The 23,224-nt window shown below is 35.7% G+C and overlaps 1 protein-coding gene across 3 annotated transcripts in view; it reads right to left on the minus strand.

Annotated features, from left to right (window-relative positions):
- Positions 1 to 21,969, minus strand: part of LOC114476613 (collagen alpha-1(XIX) chain) — a 132,918-nt gene extending 110,949 nt beyond the window's left edge. Inside the window, exons 1-9 of one of the 3 annotated variants that reach the window (XM_028468393.1) lie at positions 21,834 to 21,969; positions 16,729 to 16,826; positions 16,134 to 16,208; positions 15,960 to 16,059; positions 4,094 to 4,217; positions 3,728 to 4,003; positions 1,922 to 1,996; positions 1,132 to 1,251; positions 170 to 232 (exon numbers count right to left, since the gene is read on the minus strand). In XM_028468393.1, the coding sequence (XP_028324194.1) occupies positions 170 to 232; positions 1,132 to 1,251; positions 1,922 to 1,996; positions 3,728 to 4,003; positions 4,094 to 4,217; positions 15,960 to 16,059; positions 16,134 to 16,208; positions 16,729 to 16,816 (921 nt within the window). In that variant the 5' untranslated portion in view covers positions 16,817 to 16,826; positions 21,834 to 21,969. Of the gene's footprint in view, positions 1 to 169; positions 233 to 1,131; positions 1,252 to 1,921; positions 1,997 to 3,727; positions 4,004 to 4,093; positions 4,218 to 15,959; positions 16,060 to 16,133; positions 16,209 to 16,728; positions 16,851 to 21,833 lie in introns of all 3 variants that reach the window. The other 2 variants (XM_028468392.1, XM_028468391.1) reach the window with 2 other exon arrangements.
- Positions 21,970 to 23,224: the final 1,255 nt, after the last annotated feature.

A 23,224-nucleotide genomic window follows, 5' to 3' on the forward strand; every position in this document is an offset into this window, starting at 1 on the left:
ATAGTGTAAAGGTGCCTACTTTTTAAAATTCAACATTAAATCAATACTATCTGGTATTTCAAAGCCTAATTATTTCTCGCATTTTTTTTTTTTGTTTTATTAGAATTTTTTTTTTTATTAGAATATTGGAAAAATGTGAAGTTATTTGTCATTGACGGACTGGTCATACCTTGTCACCTTTGTCTCCTTTTTGTTCTGATGACCCATCCAAACTGATAAGAGCTGGTTTTTCCTGTCACACACAATTGAGATAAAACAGATAATGGCTTTTGATATAGATATTTAACTACAATTTAATGAAAAAAATTGACCAAAAAATAAAAGAAAATAACAGTGTAACCATAAAATGTAGCAGTTACTCAATAATAATCACTCAAATGGTCAAATCTGTAAGAAAGCATAACATTAATATTATCTATATCATGAGTCCTCCTTCATGTAGGTATTGTTTTCAAATATTTGTTAAGTTTGAGGTATTTTTTTTTTCCTTTTTTTAAAAAATAATTTAAATAATTTATTACCACAATTACATATATAATTATAATTATATATATATATATATATATATATAATAAGCATTATAATCCTGAGATTTTTTTTTTTTTTTAGTTTGCAGAGCATTTCTGTCTTTTAAAAAAAGGTTCAACCATTCAGGAAAGGTATTGAACACACCAACTGTAAACAAGGTAAATTAATATTACTTAGCAGTATTTTTAATGGTAAGCCCAAAATAGAAAAAGATTATTTTTATATTAGATTGTTGCCAATTTGACAACATGTATTCGCTTCTTGTACAATATGCGTCTATGTGAGGAGGCGTCAGATCTTCAGAGACCCGCTTTCACCAGGTGCCAACACTTTTATTCATTTTCACTGTGCAAATCAATTGCACAGTAATTACCTGTCAAGCAAAAAGCAAGTATACAATGCTTATTATCAGAGTCGAGCCACACTGGATGTTGAACTCCCCAAAGAAAATACTTTTGCTGCACTTAAAGTGACTTTTCCTCTAGCGTTTTAGTGCCCTTAAACGACCAACAGAACATGGCGTCAAAGCAGCGCGGTTGAGTATAACAACAGACATTATGCTTGCTCAATTAGAGGCTCTTGTTGGGATCAAATTGATTGTACCTTTCCAGTTGGACAGTGACATCTGTCATTCGACTGCGAGGGTGGCTGAGGCTGCATCTGGGGATTCTGAGCTGAATCCACGGGAGGGACGGTCCCATTAAATATCTTCTCGGCTGCACACTAGATCAATACAGAAACTTTCACCATTTAGATGCCTTCCTGTGCTTTGTTTGCTTCAGAGCATAAAAATAAAAAAAATATATAAAATAGACTTCAGCTTTTGTTGGAACATCATACACTTCACCCAGGATAGCATGGACTTTTTTGTTTATGTCACTGAAAAAGTTTGAAGCTGACAAACTCTGATAAGTCCTTCTCAGGGTTGTGGCAATTTCCCAGGAGTCATTCTACAAAGACATGACAGCATGCAATGAATAGATATAATGGTAAAGGGGTTAGAGGTCAGCTCCCCATTAGCAATCTGAGCAATATTAGCTGTTATTGATTATATGGTGATGGGATTCCTTTGATATTAGGTTTCTATCTGGATACACATGTCCTTTTGCCTGAAAACGTGATTTTGCTTTCAGTTGTCCACATGCACTATACAGGTAATGCCAGTGATGCACTGTTTGAAGGTAAAACTCCAACACAATTAATCTCACTGTGACCCTAAAGTATGAAAAAGACCTTTTTAGAAAGAGATAATCATAATATCTCATTGATTTTCACAAGTACTAAGACTCTATAAACACAAACACAAGCACTATTCTCATTATCTGCTGTACTTTACGCTTGTTTTCCTTTCCAAGATGAAGTATGTGTGTATTGACAAATCAAAGCACTTTACCTCCAGTAGCTCACAGCAATTTTCCATCTCTGCCATATAGGGGTCACAGTAGATCAAAATTTGCTTCAGTTCAATCTGTGAAAAAAGGAAAAAACGTAGTAATGATCCTCCCAGTACAGTACGAAGCGTTGCTATCAAACCGTGTTCCTGTTTTATCAAACAGATTCCTCCACTTTATTGTAAAAGTTGTTCTGATGTGCTATCCTCCAAGTGAACTGCACAAACACTGGGGTCATCTATACCAGTGGTTCTCAAACTTTTCAGCCCGCAACTCCCAAAATAAAAGTGCCAGATACCGTAGACCCCCACTGTCAAGTGAAGACAGGACTATCTATAAGGGGGAATAAAGGGGAGTTTTTTGGGGCCCATCCATAAAGTCAGCAACATAATGTGAATCTGTGAAAACCACATTATTTTATTATCTGAATAACATCCACCCTTATCCAGGAAGATTTTTTTGCACCATATTACCAGTATATTCATCTTAAATTGACCAAAAATGGTGGAAAAGGTGGTGAAATTGCATTCTAAAAACCACAGAAATTGGTTAAACGTTGCAAATTAGAGTGGTGAAAAATGGACAGAATAACTGGTAAAAAGGTTTAAAGTGTCAATATTTGCTTAAAAGTGGCAGAAAAAATGAGGAACAATTAGTTTAAACTGGCAAATAATGGGAATAATGGGCATGACAAATCGTGAATGTGGTTAAATTGGCAAAAATAATAAGCACAAAATATGGTGAGAAGAGGTTAAACGTGACAATAATGGGTCAACATATGTGACATTAGGTGGGAAAAGTGGTGGGAAGGGTTTACAAGTGCTGAAAATCTCTCAATAGTAGAAAAAATTGTGCAGAAAAGACATTGAAACTTGATGGTGAAGTGGCAGAAATGGGATTAATGCAGCAAAAATGTATTAAAAGGAGCAACAACAAAAAAAAGTGATAATAGTTCGGTGTAGTTGCAAAAAGGGTAAAAATACGTAAAAAATGGGCTCAAAATGTCCTCAAAATGTCCTAATTAAAGCATGACCTGAGCTCTATAGTCATAAATGAACTACTGACTTAAAATACATATTCTAAATTAATCCTAGAACAAATTCAATCCAAACATCTGTTTTAAAGTGTTTAGGGGCGGATTCACTCAGATCTGAAATAAAAGGTGGTAAAACAGTTACGTCCCTAAATCCTTTGGTGATGCAGTTTCCTCACCTGCTGCGAGGAATTCACTAAGATTGCAGCAATGATTAGTGCACGTGCAGAAGTGGTGGAGACCGCCCTATTCAAATGAGCGTTTTGCTCGTTCAATGTGGAGACGTGAGTGTACAGAAGCACACATTGAAATTTGAGGACGTTAAATTGGATCTCTGCGTGTGTGTTTGCACCTGCTTGTCAGTCTTACTATTTTCCGGTGCTAAAACAATCATTGCAAACAGTTCCAGATTGAATTAATTGAATTGCGCCCAGTGCATTAATTTATTTGCATGTCCCCCTCCCATTTTTTGCACCCCTTATGAGATCTGCCTACTTTGCATTTGCATGTGCTAAATGGTTTGTGGGCACATTCTAACGTGCTGGAGTTTGTACTCGTTATTAGCGCGTGAAGTGACGTTTGCACACGTTTTAATACCTCTAAACCTCTAGTGAATCCGCCCCTTTGCACTTTAGGCTATTTCTGTGGATATAGAAAAGTAGAGGTTTCCACTTGAAAACTGCTATAATTCAAACTATGAACATGATTACTCTACATAATTCAGATATTGCCATAGATTTTCTTCATTGATTGCTTGGGTAAAATTGTAACATACATCTACAGGCCGCCCATCCTCTACACGTGTAGTGATGAGTGTGCGTCCACTGGGATCAACGTTGTCCTTCTCATCCGTAAGCCTCCTTTCTATTAGCTTGCAGTCCATGTAAACAGAGACTATGTTGCTCTGAACAGAAATGCTAAGCTTGTGCCACTGGCGATCAAAGAGGGCATGTAGGTCACGGCTCTTAAACGTGTAGCGGAGAGCATTCTTTTGCAAGCCAAGAGAGAAAAACTCCACCACTCTCTTAGCACCGTCAACCACCACAGATACCTGAGGACAAAAGTCAGTTGGGTGATATAACCATGTAGTTGTTATTATGTAAATCCTGCATAATAGATGAAAACACACAGCGGGGCCCACCTGACTTCCTCCTGATTGGTCAAATATCTGCCAAAGATACCAGCGGTCTTTTTTTGTTGTTCTTCTTACTCGGAAGATGGAAACCAGGGAGTACTCACCCAAAAGCCCATTAGGAAATATTAATCTAAAAAAAGAAAAATCACAAAATGTCCAAATTAGGCTCCTTTACCCCCATAATATCAAATCCTCTAAAAATAGAAAACAGCAATGTCCAGAAGACTTTTTTTTAATATTCTATGTGACCTAGTTTAAAGCTCTCAGTGGCTGAATAATGAAACAGTCAATCAAATTCAGTGATCAATAAAATATTTCAGTATCCTCTTGGTGCTCAAGGATTCACATAAATAAAGCTGACAAACTTGATTCCATTTAGCTTGATGAATTTTATACAGGCCACCCTGTCACTCACATAATGAAAGCATATAGACATTGATCCAAAGTCAAAGAAACCAATCTTTTACCTCGCTGAGATTCCACTTGCTGCAGCGGTTAGTTTATAAATGCTGCAGAATACACAGCCCTGGCTTTATACTTAAGCTCTTGTTACATTTAGCTGGTATGCAAATTCATGCAATGCAGCTCAAACTGTGTTTAGGCTATGTTTATGTGTGCGTTTGTTTTTTTTTAACGAAAAAGGATTATGTTGGAAAAAATAATGTTTTTTATTCAGAGGAAAAACCCACTCACTCATATGAATGCCAACATATTTATCTTCAAATACAACCTCCACCCGCTTCTTGAAATGCTACATAATAGCAAAAATGTTCTTTTAACAAATTGTGACCCACAACTAGGACTGCAGCTATCGAACATTTTAGTATTCAATGGAATGTTCCATTAATTCAGACATAGGCAACTGGAGGCCACATGTGGCCAAAAATTGCAATTCCAGAAGTTGGAAGACATATGAAGCCCAACATAATACACAAAATAACTCCAAAAAACAAAAAAAAATCAACAGCAAATTGCACAAAGTACACAAAAATGACAACAAAGAAAGACACAACAGCCACTTAGATGAACAAAGTGACTACAAAGACACACACAAAAACAACACATTACAAAAAAGCTCCAAAGACACATAAACAGTTAACAAAATGTCACAAAATTACAGGAAAATACAGAAAATAACAACAAAAATACAGACAGTGACCCCAAAAACGCACAAATCGACAACAAAAATGCAGAAAATGACAGAAAAATACACACATTTACACCAAGAACACACAAAAACACACATAATGACTCCAAAAACTCACACAATGACTAAAAACTGACAAAATATCAAACCACAGACAAAGACAAAATAAAGACAAAACTTTTTTCCTCCTCTGTATTAATGCTCTAATCGTCATTATTCTAAATGCTGACATTAATGTTGATAATTGTGGTCCTCAGATCAGATACAATAACATTTTTGTGGCCTTCCTGTGATAGAGTTGCCCATCTCTGCATTAATTCATTGAGTAATCGGACAAAATTTACTTTTGCTTAAATAAAGCTCAAATTCAAAGATGAAAAAGAAAATAATACAGATCACTAAATAATACCAACCAATAGTTTTTTTTTATTAAAATAAAAAACAACATTTATTTAAAGTAGAAAAAGAAAGAATGAGTATTTTTGTCGTAAAAAGCTTCCACTGCTTGTGGTGTCAACCTAGGACAAATGCAGGCATGGTTTAAAAAATAAATAATAATAATAATAATAATAATAATGTGTTTTAGTTTTTTTTTTTTTTTTTAATAAACAGGACCTTGAGGAATCCCTATAGGTAAACTCAAATTAACAGCCAAAAGTGTGGGAGCATAAACATAATAAATCAAGATCAGCAAAAAAAAGAACAATATTGTGAAGATAAGGTCATTGGGAAGGCAGAGCACAGCTAGAGGATGAGGGTAGAGAGTTTCCTTAGACAGGCTGGAAATTAGTTTTCACTTCAATATATCATCTTCTATTCTCTATGAGCTCCATAGCCTCTTCTGTTGTGTCCCTAGAATTCTTTGAGATTTGGTGTAAATGGTACATGACTAAAATGATGAATAAGCTGGGTTAAAGCTACCATAAAATGCTTCAAATGCTTCTGTGAGAGGTCGAGGACTCAGAAGGTCATTTTTAAGCCCAGAGGCTAAAGGACTGTTTCCAAAGCGTTTCAATATCAAAAGTGGCATGGCAATTTATAAAAAGGACAAATCCAAAACACATTCAAGACTGAAAATACTGAGGCTGCACATACTGTAGCTGTAATGCTCTACACCTTATTACAACAATTGAGGAGTAAAGGAACAAGAAATAGAGAGTTTCTTTGGCGAATACGCAGAACTTAAAAATACAGATGGGTTCACAACTCTAATTTCAAAACATGTTCTGTCTACAGTGTGACATGCTTGATCTTTGGGGGCCCACAGAGGTTAAAGATCTCGACATTGCCCTGCATGTAATGGTTAAGTGGCAAAGTTTGAAGCTAAAGACTGGTTGGTGTAAAATGTTTATTCGACAAATACAAAATAAGCACCTCCTCAGGGTTCAGAAGGCTTGAAAGGGTAAACAGATGCACACTCAACTTGTTTTTTTTTCTTCAGTTTTCTGCCTTTGGCCAGCTGATTAGTTTCATAAACAGGGAAGAACTTTGCAACATGGGACTTAAACCCATTAGCAGTGTTTGGAATAACTGCGTTTAAAGTAACAGCGTTTTTTTTTTCAGTAACAGGGTAATCTAACTAATGACTTTTTACGCCGTTACAACGCAGTTAACGTTACTGAACGTTGAATGCGGTGCGTTACATGCATTGATTGAATGAATTGTTATACGAAAGTATAACATTTAGTATGGACTTTGTCATAATTGTGCAAGAAACAGATGGATCCAGAGGACTGGGTCTTGTATTAGGCCAAGTAACTAAAGTAGATTGAGAGCAGATAAATCACCTTCTAGCACTCTGGCACATGTGCTACAGTAATAGCCGATTTTACCTTTATGAGAAATAACGATTTGCTTTCTGGAAACCATCACCTTTCCTGGAACACAGCTATGACCACTCATACTATTTGGCTGAGACCGATATTTGTATAATCAGAAACAATAGTTTGAGAGAAAGTCACAGCAACAATACCCACGCAGGTCACTGATCTTATAAAGGCAACTTCAGTGTCCCATCAAGAAATCCAATCCCACAGGACTCTTCCATACGAGCCCGAGGAGCCCTGTTGCCATTGTTGATGAAGATACATTTAGAAATGTGAATCAAGTGGGCTGGAGTGTTACTGAGGGAAAAAGACACACTAACATCTTAGAGTGAGAGCGAACATCTTTAAAATATACAGCGAACGCATTATTGACTTAATCAAGATTGCCTCAGCATGAGATTTCAGACAAGTTTATTAATTGTTTACTTCTTGTTGCTTTTTCCAGCTTATTATTATTATTTATTATGCACAATGAGCTAAAAATAGAAAATAGGGCTTGTCTGAAGGGGCTATCGAAATCCTTTAAAAAACCTGTCCAGCGTAATGCTGCAAGCATGACCACCCTATAAAGACCCCTTGGAGATCCTCACGACTAGGAAAAATCCACCATTAGTAGCAAAAACATTACAGAATTGGCTTCACAATACATTTAGTTTGATTTGTCACAAATGACTACCAACCAATACAAATGGTTTCCCAACAAAAGCCATAATGTTGAGTCAAATGTGGAGAATTATGTATGTTTTTCACTGTATAATTTATACATTTAACAGCATGCCAAGCATCTTTTCTTTCTATACCAGTGGTGCCTCATCTGTCATTGATACTCATGTGTCTGCAACAACAATATCTCAAGTATATGATTAATGGTCAACTTGTTTTCATCATTCACGTTGCATCGTAGTCGTCCAGCCTCAGTTACCTTCTGTCAATTCTGTTCAAGCTTATATTCATATCCTGACATTGTCTCTCTGCTCTATGAAAAACTGCAGACTCAGACTAAAGCAGTGCCTTTCAACTGGTGACACATGGGCCATTGCATGTAAGTTGATAGCCCAGTTCTGGCTTGTGGCCCATCTACCCATACTGTAATTAATAAATATCTTATTAACTGATGAATTATACATACATCATGTTGTCATATTATAGCACTGCAACTGTTCACGGCCATCCAGAGCATAGATATAAACATGTAGATGCACCTCAAAGCGCATTACAGAAGCCATTATTCATTCACACCAGTCACTCACATCATGTAGTAAGCTACATTGTAGCCACAGCTGCCCTGGGGCGTATTGACAGAAGCGTGGCTGCCATTTCGCGCCTACGGCCCCTCTGGCCACCACCAACACTCATGCACAATTCATACCCATTCATACGAGCATATGGACTGGGACAAAAATTCCTCCATGGAATTTTCTGTCCAGACCATTCCACTACATTATCAACGACAACATGTAGAAGCCGTTATTAAGTCAGTAAATGTCTTAATTTCAATTATTATTCCCCCAAAAAACCTTAAAAGAGGGAAACTTTTTAGCCCTTTTTACCTTTTTCCTTTGGCCAATTTTTGTCCCTTTTCAAAAAGTTCTGACACTTTTTTCAGACTTTAGCTCCTTTTGCCAATCCTTTTTTTTTGCCCATTTTTCCAAGTTATTTTTGACATTTATTGAATTTTTGTCCTTTAATTTTAACTCTTTAATTTTTATATAAGCTAACTTTTGCAGAATAAAACTTTCTTCCTTTTACCCTACATTTTGCCTATTTTTGTTCCACGTTTTTTATACTAATATTAGCCACATTTTGTCCTTTTTCACTATTGTTTGCCACATTTTGTCCATTAAAGCTACATTTTGCCATTACATACCACCTGGTTCCTCTTTATTTGCCCATTTTTTGGTCACTCTTGACTGCTTTTGTCCTATTTTAGTCACTTTACACTCTTTTCCTGCCATTTGTTTGCCACTTTTAGACCATTTTTGGCCACCAGTTACCACGTCTGCCTCCACTATCTCATAAAAGAAAAACCCCAAAAAAACTTAGCGGACCAAATTGGCCCACTTCGGGTCGACCCCTGCATACGGGGCAATGTGGGTAAAGTGCCTTGCCCAAGTACACAATGACAATGACTTGGATAGAGCGGGATTCGAATCCCCATCCTTTGGGTTATTGGACGACCCACTCCACCATAAAGAAAAAGAGATCTAAGGATTATCACATCTACTCTGTGATAAAAAAAAAAAAAAAGACTTCCTAACAGAAGAGGTTAATGTCTTCTATTTATTAAGTCAAGTTCTTTGTCTGATGCAGCAGCTGCAAAAAGGGTGGATGTTCATGATGGATATGTACATTAGTGAAAGGGCTGTTCACTTTATCTGTTCATCCTTTCAGCACACACACACACACACACACACACACACACACACACACACACACACACACACACACACACACACACACACACACACACACACACACACACACACACACTTTATATACAATGGTTATTCATTTTCAGGAGTTTTTAGAAGCCGGTTGTGTTAACTTTTCTTACTTCCTCAGACACAGAATTATGGTATGTAAAACTGAAACAGCCAAAGGTTATTATGAGGAATATGTAACTATGAATGTAAAGTTTACCTAGGAACCTTGTCTATATTTTGTCCTAAATTTGAACTAATAATCCAGAGGAAAAATCACAGAACTACTCATTCAGATTGCATAATTTGATGATGCATCCAGTTTACCAATTAAAAAGTACTGGTATCAGACCTGTATCAGCAACACTGGTCCTATATTTATTTGGTATTGGATTGATACCAAATTTTGCAGTACCACACACCACTAAAGTCTGGCCCTCAGGTCATAGCTTTCTGAAAATTTGGCAATGGAGAAAATATAGCTGAACTTTAGCCATATCTCCTCCTTCCTGGTTATAATTCCACATCTCTTTGAGTTTTAACAACTCCAACACAACTCCTCCTTCCAAAGACCACTTTTCATCTTGTATAACTTTCTGAAAATTCATGTTTTACCATGTTCCGACTGTTATAAAGCTAACTATGATAGCTGCAAATATGCCTTTCTATATGCTTTTCCCTGTGTACTCTTGGGTTAAGTTTTGGAATCGAAAAACAATTAAAATCATTTGTTACGCAAAGTCCGCCCGGGGGAGAGTTTTGAGTTTTTTACAGATTCTGAAAGTGTGGTTTCTAAGCAATCCTATAGACAGCTTGAGGCAAAAACAGGAAACGGCGCTGGCTAAAGCATAGATATATATAAACACTAGATGACGCAAGCGGGATTCGCCAGCGTAGCTCAAGGGTGGCCATCTTACCTCAGACAACTGACGTTCCGACATTCTGACGTGCTCTACGGTAGCTGTTGGAAGGTGAGTAATCAGCTTAATGAATGAATTTCCAAACGGTTTGCCTTATTATTAACCTTATTATACGTAGGTATGACATAAGATTCTGGTACATGTTGAAATTACCGCTTGCCGTTTGAAAATTGAGCAAGTTTGGGTTATTTAAATAGTACATGCACCATTGACATCGATGTAATGAGCAGGACCAGCTGTCTGAGGTAAGATGGCCGTCACGTTGCTATGTCGCTCCCCATTGTCTAACAGTGTGGGTAAGTCATTTAGTGTTTATATATATCTATTGTGGTTTGCCCCGCCCAACAAAATATGTCACAATGTTTACAAACAATCAAAAGGTCTATGGTTAACACACATATACATCAAATAATATTTGAAGAAGTTATGCCTATTTGAAAATCACAAAATAAAGGCTTTTGTGCTTTTTCTCCGTTTCTCTGACGTGTTCCTGGTTTTGCCTTGTTTTGCCATGGCCTGTCACATATGCTTCAAGTGTTTTGAATCTCATTTCATCTGAAGAAACAATAACGAGTGGCAAACTGTAACCGTACAACCCACAAACAACTTTGTTATTATATTTTGCATGTGGCAGGTTTAAATGCCACTACTACTAAAACAATGGTAAGTCTAAAAAGAAAACAACCATGCCTTTATAACTGCACCAGACTGGTTTCCTGCTCATATCTAGGTCCTCAATGTTTATGTTAAAGGGCCCATGTTAAGCTAAATCAACTTTTCTGTGCTTTAAACATCATAAAAGTGTTATTAGGGCTTCATACACATGCAAAGTGTTTTTTTTTTATTGTTTCCCCCAATCGTTAGTTAGAGGGTGATTTGCTACTTTCTTACTGCAGGGTGAGCCCAACACCTCGCTCTAATTTGATGACACGTTCCCACTTTGATGACGAATTTGACACGGCACTGAGCTGGAGAAGCCACGCCTCCCGGAAGCTCTCTGCCGTGATTGACATGTAAACAGACACGCCCACAAAGGTGAGCATTTCAGCGTCCTTCACACAGTGCTATGTATGTATTTTTCGACAGTCTATGTATGTACCGGCGAACGCCCAGTCCCAACGCTCTGTCTTGTGTTTATAAAGCAACATGAGCTTGGCTACGTCAGTGTCCCGTCCATAGACACGCCCACTCTTAAATATGCATAAGTAGGCCGCAAATCAGCCTGTTTGTGTAGAGTTGCTCAGAAAGTGACTTTTCAGAGGCTAAAACTCTGGAAAACAGGCGAGTTTGGGAAAATAAACCTCAAATACTCTGTTTTTGGGGTTCTTAGAACAAATGGAGATGGGTGAAATATAGCATGACATGAGACCTTTAAATACACAGTTTCTTTGAAAGTTTAAGTTCTACGAAAGTTTTATCTCCCGAGCCAAACAACAGACAGATAGTTGTATTGTATTGTCAGCGCCAACCCTGTTTGCGAGATCCATTTATCTTAACCCATTTATCTTGATTAGACTGGTGGTGTAATGGTGCATACTTAAGTTTAATCAGAACAAAAGACAGGACACACTTTGATCAGATTGCCAGTCCATCACAGGGCCAACACTGTGTGAGAGGTCATCACAGCAACACAAAATTGTTCATAAAACCTGATATCTGGTACAGAAAACCACAATACTATACTAAAACCATTACACCACCGTACAGTTCTACAGCTGTCAGATGCCTAAGTATTCAATAGATGTGAATATTTGTAAATAACAACAAAGTCATCTCAAAGTGTTTAACAAGTCCATATAGACTTATATGTAGATACAACTCAACAAGTTCAGTTTGAGTCTGTTTTGCTTAGATTTGGCAAATGTGTGGCAAAAGAAAATGTACACTTTTGGTTCAAAATTTGAAAAAACAAAAAAACAAAACAAAACATGGAGACCCTGAGAAACTCCAAATAAATTAAACTATCCATTATTTTCTTATTTTGTCAAATATTTCTCAAATATTTTGCAGACATAAGCAGCCAAGAGTATTTAACCATGGTCGTTCAGCTGTATTTACCTCCGAGGCATATAATCACACAATCAGATAATAATGTTTCTTATGTTGACATATTTACATACAAAAATTAACATGTAAATAGAAACTGTAATTCATAAAAAAAATGACAAAAAAGAAATGAATGTGCATAGTGTTTAAAGGAAGCTGTATTAATTTCAATTTTAACAAGCCCATAACAGATAACAGCTGATGCTTGTTCATGTGGAATAGATTTTTTTTTTATTTATTTATTTTTTTCTTTATGCTGAGTGCTATGAGATAACTCATTGTCGTAATTTGCGCTATATAAATAAAGTTGAATTGAATATTGTCACTGCCAAAAAAAAAGGCAAATTTGAGTTGTTGTGTTTCACTTTTTAGGTTAAATATCAAAATTGCATTTTTTTTTAATGCAAATGTTGATTTTGAGGGAAAACTTTTTAGAACCATGGGTGTGTTTATTTAGGCAAACTTATTTATTAGGCCTTTTATTTAGGTAACACCCACATACTGTAAAAGGCTGTGTGGAATTATTTTTTGTTAGATTCTTGAATGATTATTTGATGTGTGCAATAAAAAAGAACTTTTGTGTCACATGTTAAAATGTGTATTCTCAATAAGGTCCATATAATATATAAAATAAAACATTCTAAAATAATATATAATAAACTACTACTATTTATAATATGTATGATCAGACTTGTAACTTATACATTTGTATATACAAATACCTCAAGCTGAAACACCAAAATCCTTCATAGGTATTTATATACAGTATATAATATATATATATATATATATATATATACAGTATATTGTATATATTATATAATATGGAGTGTTACACAAATCTACCGGTAAATGAATAAATACATTATGTCACATTCTGTGGGGCTATCTGTCCTGTACCAGCAATATTAGTAATCTATGCATCATAATTTATACTGCGCCAATGAGCTGGTAGAACATCACTCAGATGTCGAGAATTAACTGTCTTTTTCTGCATAAATTTCCAGTAAATTGAGCAATGTTTCACTGAGTGTGGCAGGGGCAAAGGGGCCTCCTTCTTCATGCAATTGGCCTCGCTTTCATTCCTCAGCTGACATGCAGTATCACCTGTCGAAGTACTTAGATAATTGGATATGAGAGGAGCCACAGTCCTCCAACGATATGCAATGACAAGTGTCAGCAGTGTCATCGAGAGCCTGCATCTTGTTGCACTTTTTGGGCCGAGACAGAGTGAAGAGGGTGGAAGTCAATGTATTTTCAGCTGGGTGACTAGACAGCAGGACAGATCACAAATTACCTGGCCCAAGCATTCTCTCACCTCGCCAAGGAGAAGGTGGCAGTAAATGTTTACGGTTGCATGTAAAAAAAAATACTAAAAATATCCTCCCATCCTGGAAGAATGACACCGCGTTCTCTGTCAAATGTTACAACCGACAGACGCAAAACAAATCACGTCTTCCTTCAACAAAGAACACATTTCCTGCAAAGCTGAGTGGAGCTATAACCTGTTCATGTAGTCATGTGTATTTTTTTACAGAACTGAATGGAAAGAGCATAAGGTGTTTTATGAAATAATGAATTAATGTCTTATCAGCCTCAGCCAGGGGTGGAGCAGTGATTTTACAAGTGAGGTTGTTCTACGGGTAGGGTATCCATCGACTCCCAATTTAGTTTAATAAATGTATTAACCAAAACCATGATAAAGCTGGTATTAAGTCAGTCATACTCAACATGTGGCTCTTAATGTTTTATTTTTAATTATTATTTCCCCAGAAAACGACAAAAGGAGGAAACTTTTTAAACTCTTTTTACCTTTTTTTGGCCATTTTGCAACTTACTATGTGCCATTTTTCCCCCTTTTCCAAACAATGTGAAACCTATTGTTTTTTTCATATTTTACCTTTCTTTTGCCAATAAATATCGCTTTTTCCTAATTTTTGACACTTTTATCGAATTTTTGTCAATTATTTAAAGCCACTTTTCATCCAAATAAGCTACCTTTTGCCCAATAAATAACACTTGCTTCCTTTTTCCCATACATTTTGGCTCTTTTTGTTCCACGTTTGCCCTTTTTCACTATTGTTTGCCACATTTTGCTAATTTAAGCTCCCTTTTGTCATTACATATCACCTGTTTCCTCTTTTTTGTCTATTTTTTGTCACTCTTGACTGCTTTTGACCCATTTTAGTCACTTTTAACTCATTTCTTGCCATGTTTTTGCCACTTTTAGACAATTTTTTGCCACCTGTTATTCATTTCTTTGTCACTTTATGCATAGCTGTCAACTCTTCGTTTACCATTTTGCAACTTCCTTTGTCCCATTTTCAAAAAAAATTAACACTTTTTTTGTTTTTTTAGATTTTACCTTTCTTTTGCCAATAAATATTGCATTTTCCTAATTTTGGAAAGTTCTTTTTGGCACTTTTATCCAATTTTTGTCAATTCCTTAACCATTTTCCTTAACCATTTTTTGCGATCTTTTGCCCAATAAATAACACTTGTTTCCATACATTTTGCCTCTTTTCGTTCCATACTTTTGCCTTTTTCCACTATTGTTTGCCACATTTTGCTCATTGAAGCTCTCTTTTTCCATTACATACCACCTGTTTCCTCTCTTTTGCCTAGTTTCTTACCACTCTTGACTGCTTTTGGACCAATTTAGTCATTTTTCACTCATTTCTTGCCATGTTTTTGCCACTTTTAGACCATTTTTTTGCCACCTGTAACTGTTACTCATTTTTTATCACTTTACTTACACTTTACTCATCGCTGTTAACTCTTTCTTTACCTTTTTGCAACTGCAGCTTCATCAAATGGCTGGCAATGAATCCCTCTCTAAAAAGTGAGGGGGATGATTTTTAGACGTAGCCTCAGCAATGTGAAGTCACCATGGCAAACACACCTGCCAGTGACCGGTGAATAAAGGTCTCCAGCAAATGGTGTCCTTCGTGTACTTATTTTATTATTCCTCTCTTATTATTCCTCATATCTTTAATCCTTTATGACCAACGTTTTTGCCCTTAAGAGATTTCTAGAACAAATGCAGTATGTATGAATTCTTCCTAAATGACTCCCTGTCCACTAGCTCACCTCCACACCTGCCTTTATTAGTCAAGGTAAATGAAGATCTGGCTTTGAGCAGGTTGGATGTGGGTCACCTCGGTTCAACTGTTTTATGAATGAGGCCAACATTAAGTTATTTCCCAGTTCTGAAAGAAAGAAAGCCTAAAATCTCACCATGGTCAGCAAAACAAAAGACGGATAGTAGATTACTACTGTTTCACCAGCATATGCAAATCTGTCTCTGACCTTGGATCATTTGATTCATATAAAGCACCATGAATACTATTAATACCTAATTTATGAGGAAGCCTAAGGGTTTAGACTAAAGCATGCTGCTTTTTTTTTTGCTATACATAAATGTCTACATCCTTCAGCACTATGTATTTTATTTTCTTCGCATATTACAACAAAAAAAAACCAACAAATGGATTCTGGCACACGTGGACTTACTTTGTTGGCTTTATAAGAGGACTGCTACCAAGACGAAATGATGGGAGTTCCTCCGTGACTGTTCCCTTTCTGAGTAGAAACTTTTCTGTGAGATCAAAACCTTGCGAAAGAGCAAACATAGTGTATTAATGAATGTGAATCAACTTCTTCACAAGGCAATACATTAATTCATACCTGTGATTTCCAAGGGACGGTCTAATATGTCAGAAAACCTGTGTTCCTCCACATTTAGAGAAGGGCATAGATCACCTGGGGAAAAGTCAGTTTAAAATCTCATTTTAGGTTTTGAGTCTTTTTCATTAGGACTGAACAGTAATTGAAAATTCAAGACATGGTTTAAAAAGTTACTAAATATTCTTTCATAATGTTATTCCGGAAATTACAGAAAAAGCAAAAACACCAACCTTTTTCTATTTTAGCGCGAAGGTAATTTGCTTAGAAGGTAAAACTGCTTAGAATCGAAATTAAACAGTGAAATGCTGTTTCGTATTTCAGAGGAAGAACATTTGTTTGTTTTTTTTGTTTTTCTTTTGGTGATAAAAGAATGACGTAAAAATAATTGAATGCAAAAAATAAAAAATAAAAGACTTCTCTACCTCTGCATTAAAGCCGAGACAATTTGTACTTGTTTGGTTTTATGATGACAGCAGCCCATTTCTGAGAGAGACCACAGCTGCTACTTTTCAGCGTGAAAGCCCGACCAGTCATCGTTAGTTGCTGTTGCCGCTGAGAGGAATATGTTGCGAAAATTCGACATCAATAAACTCACCTGTTAGTTCGCTCACTGCCATTTCCAGAGAGGAAGGAATGAAGCTCAGCATCCACACAAAGGCACTCCATCTTAGCAGGCAAATCATGGCTCTGACGCTAGAAAGCAGTCCACATATAAACCTTAATGCAAACAGGATAGTGGTGTTTTATGTTGTTTTTTTTTTTTTAAAAAAAAAAAGCATAATGTAATAAATGAAATGCAAGCCTTTTACTTTCCCCCAATATACTACCAATAAACTCTAATTGACTAAATGAAAACATATAGTCACCAACTTCTGTTAAAAGCATGCATTTAAGTGGTGAGAAAAAAAAGAAAAAAAAAACCTAATATGAATATGTGTGTTTTATGGTTAAACAAATTTAGAGTTACAGTCATGTTAAAACCTCACAAACTCAGAAATAAAAACATGGTTTACTCCCTCAAAAACAAACCCAGTCATTCACTAACTAAATGATTTTGTTTTGCAAGTAAAAAAACCTCTTTTTCAAATAAACACATCATGGTTCAGAAACAAATACAGCATAGTTTACACCAGGGGTCTGCAACCTGCGGCTCTGGAGCCTCATGTGGCTCTTTGACTCATTTGCAATGGCTCCCTATAGCTTTAAAAAAAATGTTAAAATAATTGTTATTTCTTTCAGAGTGTATTGATGACTAATGACATTAACGTCAAAGAGAATTATGATAAAACAATTTGTAAACCTGAAACCTTTATAGAACATCATCTTACCAGGTTTAAATCCCTGTTAAAGATAACTAACAAAAAAAAAATATTCTGGAAGTATTTTTTTAATTTAGTTTAATGTGCATGCTTGATAAATTGCAAGAAATGATCACTTAGTTCGTGTTGACCGACACGATCATGTGTCGTAGCCGTTCAAACACATTAACTTGAAAAAAAATGTTTTACATGAAATGATTTGATATAATTTGAACTGTATAGAATTGTATACACTATATTTTCTTTATTGAGAAGGTATTTTTTTGGCTCCGGAATGACTTTAATCCAGGTGAGATTAGGCAAAATGGCTCCTTTGAGAGTAAAGGTTGCAGACCCTGGTTCACACATGTAAAAAAAACTTATTTTCAATAAGAGAAAAATATCATTCAAGGACAACAAAAAAAACTGTTGGGTGACTTTTGACACTAATTTCCACATTTCAGATCCAAATATAAATGCCCTCAGATTCACACACAAATGCCAGTAAACTTTCTAAGAAAAGTCCTGTTTTGTACTTGAAGGACAGTCTTTTGTACTAGAAATGTAGAAATAATGATTTGCATTGGTTTGATAGGTATGTTTCTCATTTGCAAAACAAATTGCATTAGGTTGTTCATGTTTTGTATTTGCAAACCACACTGAGTTTGTCAGTGAATCGTTGAGCTTGGGTAAAACATGTTTTTGCATGATTTTACCTCCATAGTTATTTAGTATTGTATGTTTTCTTTTCTTTTTTTTTATTTCTACTCAGTTTCTGAATCTTCTCTAGATGTTTATCTATAGTTTGACAGAATGATCTATGCTCTGGTGAGTCCTTCATTCATTCATTTGTTTACGTTGTCATATACAGAAGTCTGGAAAGTACATTAATCAAGAAACATTCAATCAAAGGTTTGGTCCAACTACTTCTTTTTCCCAATAAAAGTGGAAGCTTTTTTTTTTTAACCACTTCTAAAATAGACTTCCTGTGTTGTTTTGTATATCCAATGCCACAGCCTAAAGCCTTGTATCTTGGGCTGTACAATTAAATAGTCTTTGTCAAGGACACCACATGCAAAGATCAAAAATGGAAACCTCAAGTTACAATTTGACTACACAGCCAATGGTGACCTCTGTAACACTCTCATGCCTGTGTGAAGACGACACACGTCTTTAACGCAGAGCCATTCTGAATGGTAAGATTTAATGATAAAAATGTACTAATAGTCACATCACACACAGAGACACTTTCAATGGTTTTAAACTTAAGTAAACAAAGAAAAGCAAAGAAAATATAAGTTGGTTTGAAAATGACTTCAGAGCCGGGGTGACCAACACGGCGCTCGCGGGCAACAGGTAGATTGCATGGACCATGTGAGGGGTCCTCAGGAGCTCTAGTCACCAATGAGATCCATCTAAAATTTGATTTAGGAATCAAACTCACAACTCCAAATACATATGACAGATGTATATAGTAGCCGACGGCAGCTATTCTCAACTGGTGGGTTGGGACCCAAAAGTGGGTTGTGGACCTGTACTGGGTGAGTCGCAGACAGCTGGTCAAAAAAACCAAAAAACAAAAGTACTTAATATATCTTATGTTGGACTTGTGTTTTATTTTGAAAGATACTTTCCTTTTGGAAGGCATGCTGTGAAATACATGTTGCAAAAGAAAATATATGGATTTATGTTTTAAAAAATATTATATATGTGTTTTTCAACAACTATTTTTGAAAAACTGGGTCACAATTTAATGACCGTGGCAAAATGTGGGTCCCAGGGTTAGACCAGTTGAGAACCCGTGCCCTAACGGTACTTAGTAGAGTTAAATAATGCCACACCTGATCAAGTTTTGTATTAAATTACCATCGCTAAATGTTTATTTTTCCCTAAAACATTGTGACCAACGTTTTTAAGTGCCACAGATTTTAGTGTGATATGTTATATGTGATATGTTATATGATATATAAAACGTATTTTTAAAAATGCAAGGTGTATTTTTGTAAAAATATGACATAATTGTTGCATTTTACAAATGTTACGTGTTAATACCATTAGTTGTTTTTTAGTAGCTAGTAAAATAGGAAGATGATCATTTTCTATGAAATGTAATGAAAATGAAACAATTGCATAAATTAGGAGAAATAAAGTGTTGCGTGTTGAAACTAGAGATGTCCTGATGCAACTTTTTCACTTCCGATATGATACCGATATTGCAGCCTTGCGTATCGGCCGATACCGATATTGATCAAATCATACATACTTTTATTACTTATTTTATAGTGTGGAATGTAAAAAAATGCTTGATTAAGTGATGTTACTCAAACAGAGAACAATAGTCAGCAACAGTAGGTTACTTTGTTGGAGTGTGAACCACAGTCACCTATGGATAGAAGTGCTGGAGCGGAACACGTTATCGGAGATTTTAGATGCAGTCCGATAAAATCCGATATTCGTTTTCTGGCTGATATCGGACTGATATCTGATATCAATATCGGATCTGGACTAGAAGTGTGACGATATCTCGATACGGCAATATATCGCAATATTTTTTTCGCACAATCGATTATCAATATGCTCGCGCTATCGATAGTCATAATTGTGTTTAATTTTTTTCAAAACCTTTTCTGTTTTTTCAACAAAATGTGCAGGTACGTCTTCACAGAAATGCTGTCACTGTTGAAGGAACCAATATATTGTTTACTGGAATATTTTACTATAATGGTGCCACTGGTAAGAAAGACCCTGTTTTTTGTTTACAGAAAGCATTACTGGAGATATGTATTCGTTTACATTGGTATGTTGACACTTATTTACAGAAATGTTGCACTAAAATAGTGTCACTGTTCATCGGACACTCTTTCAATGTATTGTCTTTCAGAGATATAAAATAAAAATAGTATTTTTTCACTTAATTTTTTTTTTTTTTTCTTATGTCATAGATTATCGTAGATTGATTTCTGACCAATATATCGATAATCACAGCATCGTCATATCGTGAGATAATCATATCGTGAGGTACCCAGAGGTTCCCACCCCTAATCTGGACACCCCTAGTTGAAACTTAAACATTTCCTACTTTTTCTAAGTTACTGCTAGCTTTTCTTATTATCTTACCTTCTAGTTAAAGTGAAACTGTGAACATTTAGTATTTTAAAAAGTGCTTTTCAAACTGATAGTCATGAAGTACTGTAGCTTACGGTTTTTAGAAAGGTTTGTGACCCCTGCTTTAGAATAAATAGCCTATCTCGGTTTGGTTTTTGTACTCATAGTAGCTGTATACTTTACGTATTCCCTCCACAATCCAAAAGAAGAAAAAGAGGTGAAGAACTCTATAGACAAGACACAATACATTAACCTAATCTATATGCACAAGTCTCCCTGAGAGACACCAATAATACTTTCTCATGATACTCCACTTATTATTGCCAGCTACATTATCCAATCTAATTTAGCTATAGTGCTTCCACTTGTCCCACGGGATCATAAAGTTATGCATGCAGGCCTGAGAGTATCATTGGCTTTGGGATGAGGTGACCACGCCACATGCACTTAGTTACATCCATATAGACAAGTAGCACTGTTACAGAGGTGTCACGTTCCCTTGCCTTGCGAGAAGGTGTAATGTTATTCCTGTGTTGGTGAAAGGCAGCCAGTGGAGTTGCTGTAAAGCAGTCACAAGCTCACATGACTGATTGTTATTGTGGATTTTTTTTATCAGAGTTGAATTGCTTGCTTTTATGTAGTGAGAGAGAGAGAGAGAGAGAGAGAGAGAGAGAGAGAGAGAGAGAGAGAGAGGCAGTGGAGCTGAGCCTGCTGAGCTACACATCGATTGGGATAGTAGATTTAAACAGTGGCAGAATGGAGCTCCATTCGCCATATATCTCAGTGCTTGACAAAGGCTTTACCTTGGGTGCTTGGGTGACGGTTCTCCCCATCATTCATTGACACACAGTGGCAGTAACTCAGTGGAAGCGCGTGCCCTGCGTCACCGCTGATTGGCTGAATGCGCGCTTATTAATTTAGGATGATAGTTACGTTATGATGATGATGATGATGATGACGATGATGATGATGATGATGATGATGATGATGATGTTTCATTTCTAAGCTGCTGTGATACATTTCGCACTTAAGTATAGAAAAACTCACACATAATGTAGCACATGTACTACTACTACTGTGCGTTTAAGGATCAGAAATAACCATGACTTTGGATACAAGTTGAAAAAAATGAAATAAAATAAATAAATCAAGCCACGAGTAATTTTTTTTTTTTTTTTTTTTTTAAATCAGCATTTCAAACAAACAATGCGCAAACACTGCGAGCACTTTTCCCCTCGCATTTATTCTTATAATTAACCGGTTTTAAGTAATAATTTGATGATTAGTTATTACTTACAGTTGCTGATAAAGTTTCCTTCAAAGCAAAAACGAGCAAAAAATGGAGTTAAAAGAATAATCCATGTGTGATAGCGATCGGTCCGATTCCGGATTCCTGGACTTGGAAATAAAAGTCACAGTGGGATCGCCTGCTCGATGGCGCTCCTTATTAGTTGCACCGGAGTGGCCCTCCCACTCTGTCATTATTACTGAAATGCACTGACAGAGACTTCAGCAAACAAGGCAAGCACACACTAAAAGCTTTCACATTAAGGAAAATAAATGCCCAAGGGCAGCTTTAAACAAAGTCTCTCCCTTAACACAGAGCCAGGTGCGGGAATTAAACCCCTTTGATGTATTGTAATTGTGTTTTTATTTTATTTCTTAAATAGGAAAAAAAAAAGAAAAAAGTCAGCATTCTCACCAATAAGGTCTGAAATATATGGATTTACCTGCTTTTAAAAGTGCCTTCATGTTCATTATTATTATTATTATTATTATTATTATTATTATTATTATTATTATTATTATTATTATTATTATTATTATTATTATTATTATTATAAGAGTATTGAGTTCAATTCAAGGAAATAATACAAAAAAAAGTGTGAACATAATATTCAATCACAGCAATGACATCGCATTAAGAATTTTTAGGTTAAGGTTTTTCAACCTTGGGGTCGGGACCCCAAATGAGGTTGCCTGAAATTTCTGAAAAATTTAATTGGATTTTTTAATTATTATTATTATTATTATTATTATTATTATTATTATTATTATTATTATTATTATTATTATTATTATTATTATTATTGTTATTAATAAAACAATACACAATAAACAAACTGTATTCTATACTTTCAATTTGTTAAATATACAGTAAATCTAGAATTCCAGCCATTCTTCAGCAATGTTTATACTTTTGCAAAGTTCAAAATTATACCAGTCAATAGTGGAATTAGTATGCCAGTAGACAAGCTAATAGATATTCACAAGACTGGACAACATTCTAACATGTGGATTAGTTCTGCAATGTTGGAAAATGCAGTTTATTTATATATATATATATATATATATATATATATATATATATATATATATATATATGATCAAAAACTAATTTTTTTTTTTAAGAAAATTGTCTTTTGGGTCGCCCAAAATTCTTGATATCAAAATGGGGTCACAGGCAGTTTGGAGTTTTACATGTGGTCATGGTGCTGCAGCAATCCACGTACTATTTTAGTCAAATGCCATGTTGCAATACAATACGGCAATATGGAAGCCAACAACTTTACCATTCACTACTGCTGTGCTGAGTTTCAGCAGTCTTCTTATCACTTTATTCCTGTCAGTTGTCAAATCCCCAGTCAGGGTCTGCACAGGCTGGACAAACCCACACCCATTTGGCTT

The sequence above is a fragment of the Gouania willdenowi genome, chromosome 15, assembly GCF_900634775.1.
Source record: "Gouania willdenowi chromosome 15, fGouWil2.1, whole genome shotgun sequence".
In the NCBI taxonomy this organism is placed as follows: domain Eukaryota; kingdom Metazoa; phylum Chordata; class Actinopteri; order Blenniiformes; family Gobiesocidae; genus Gouania; species Gouania willdenowi.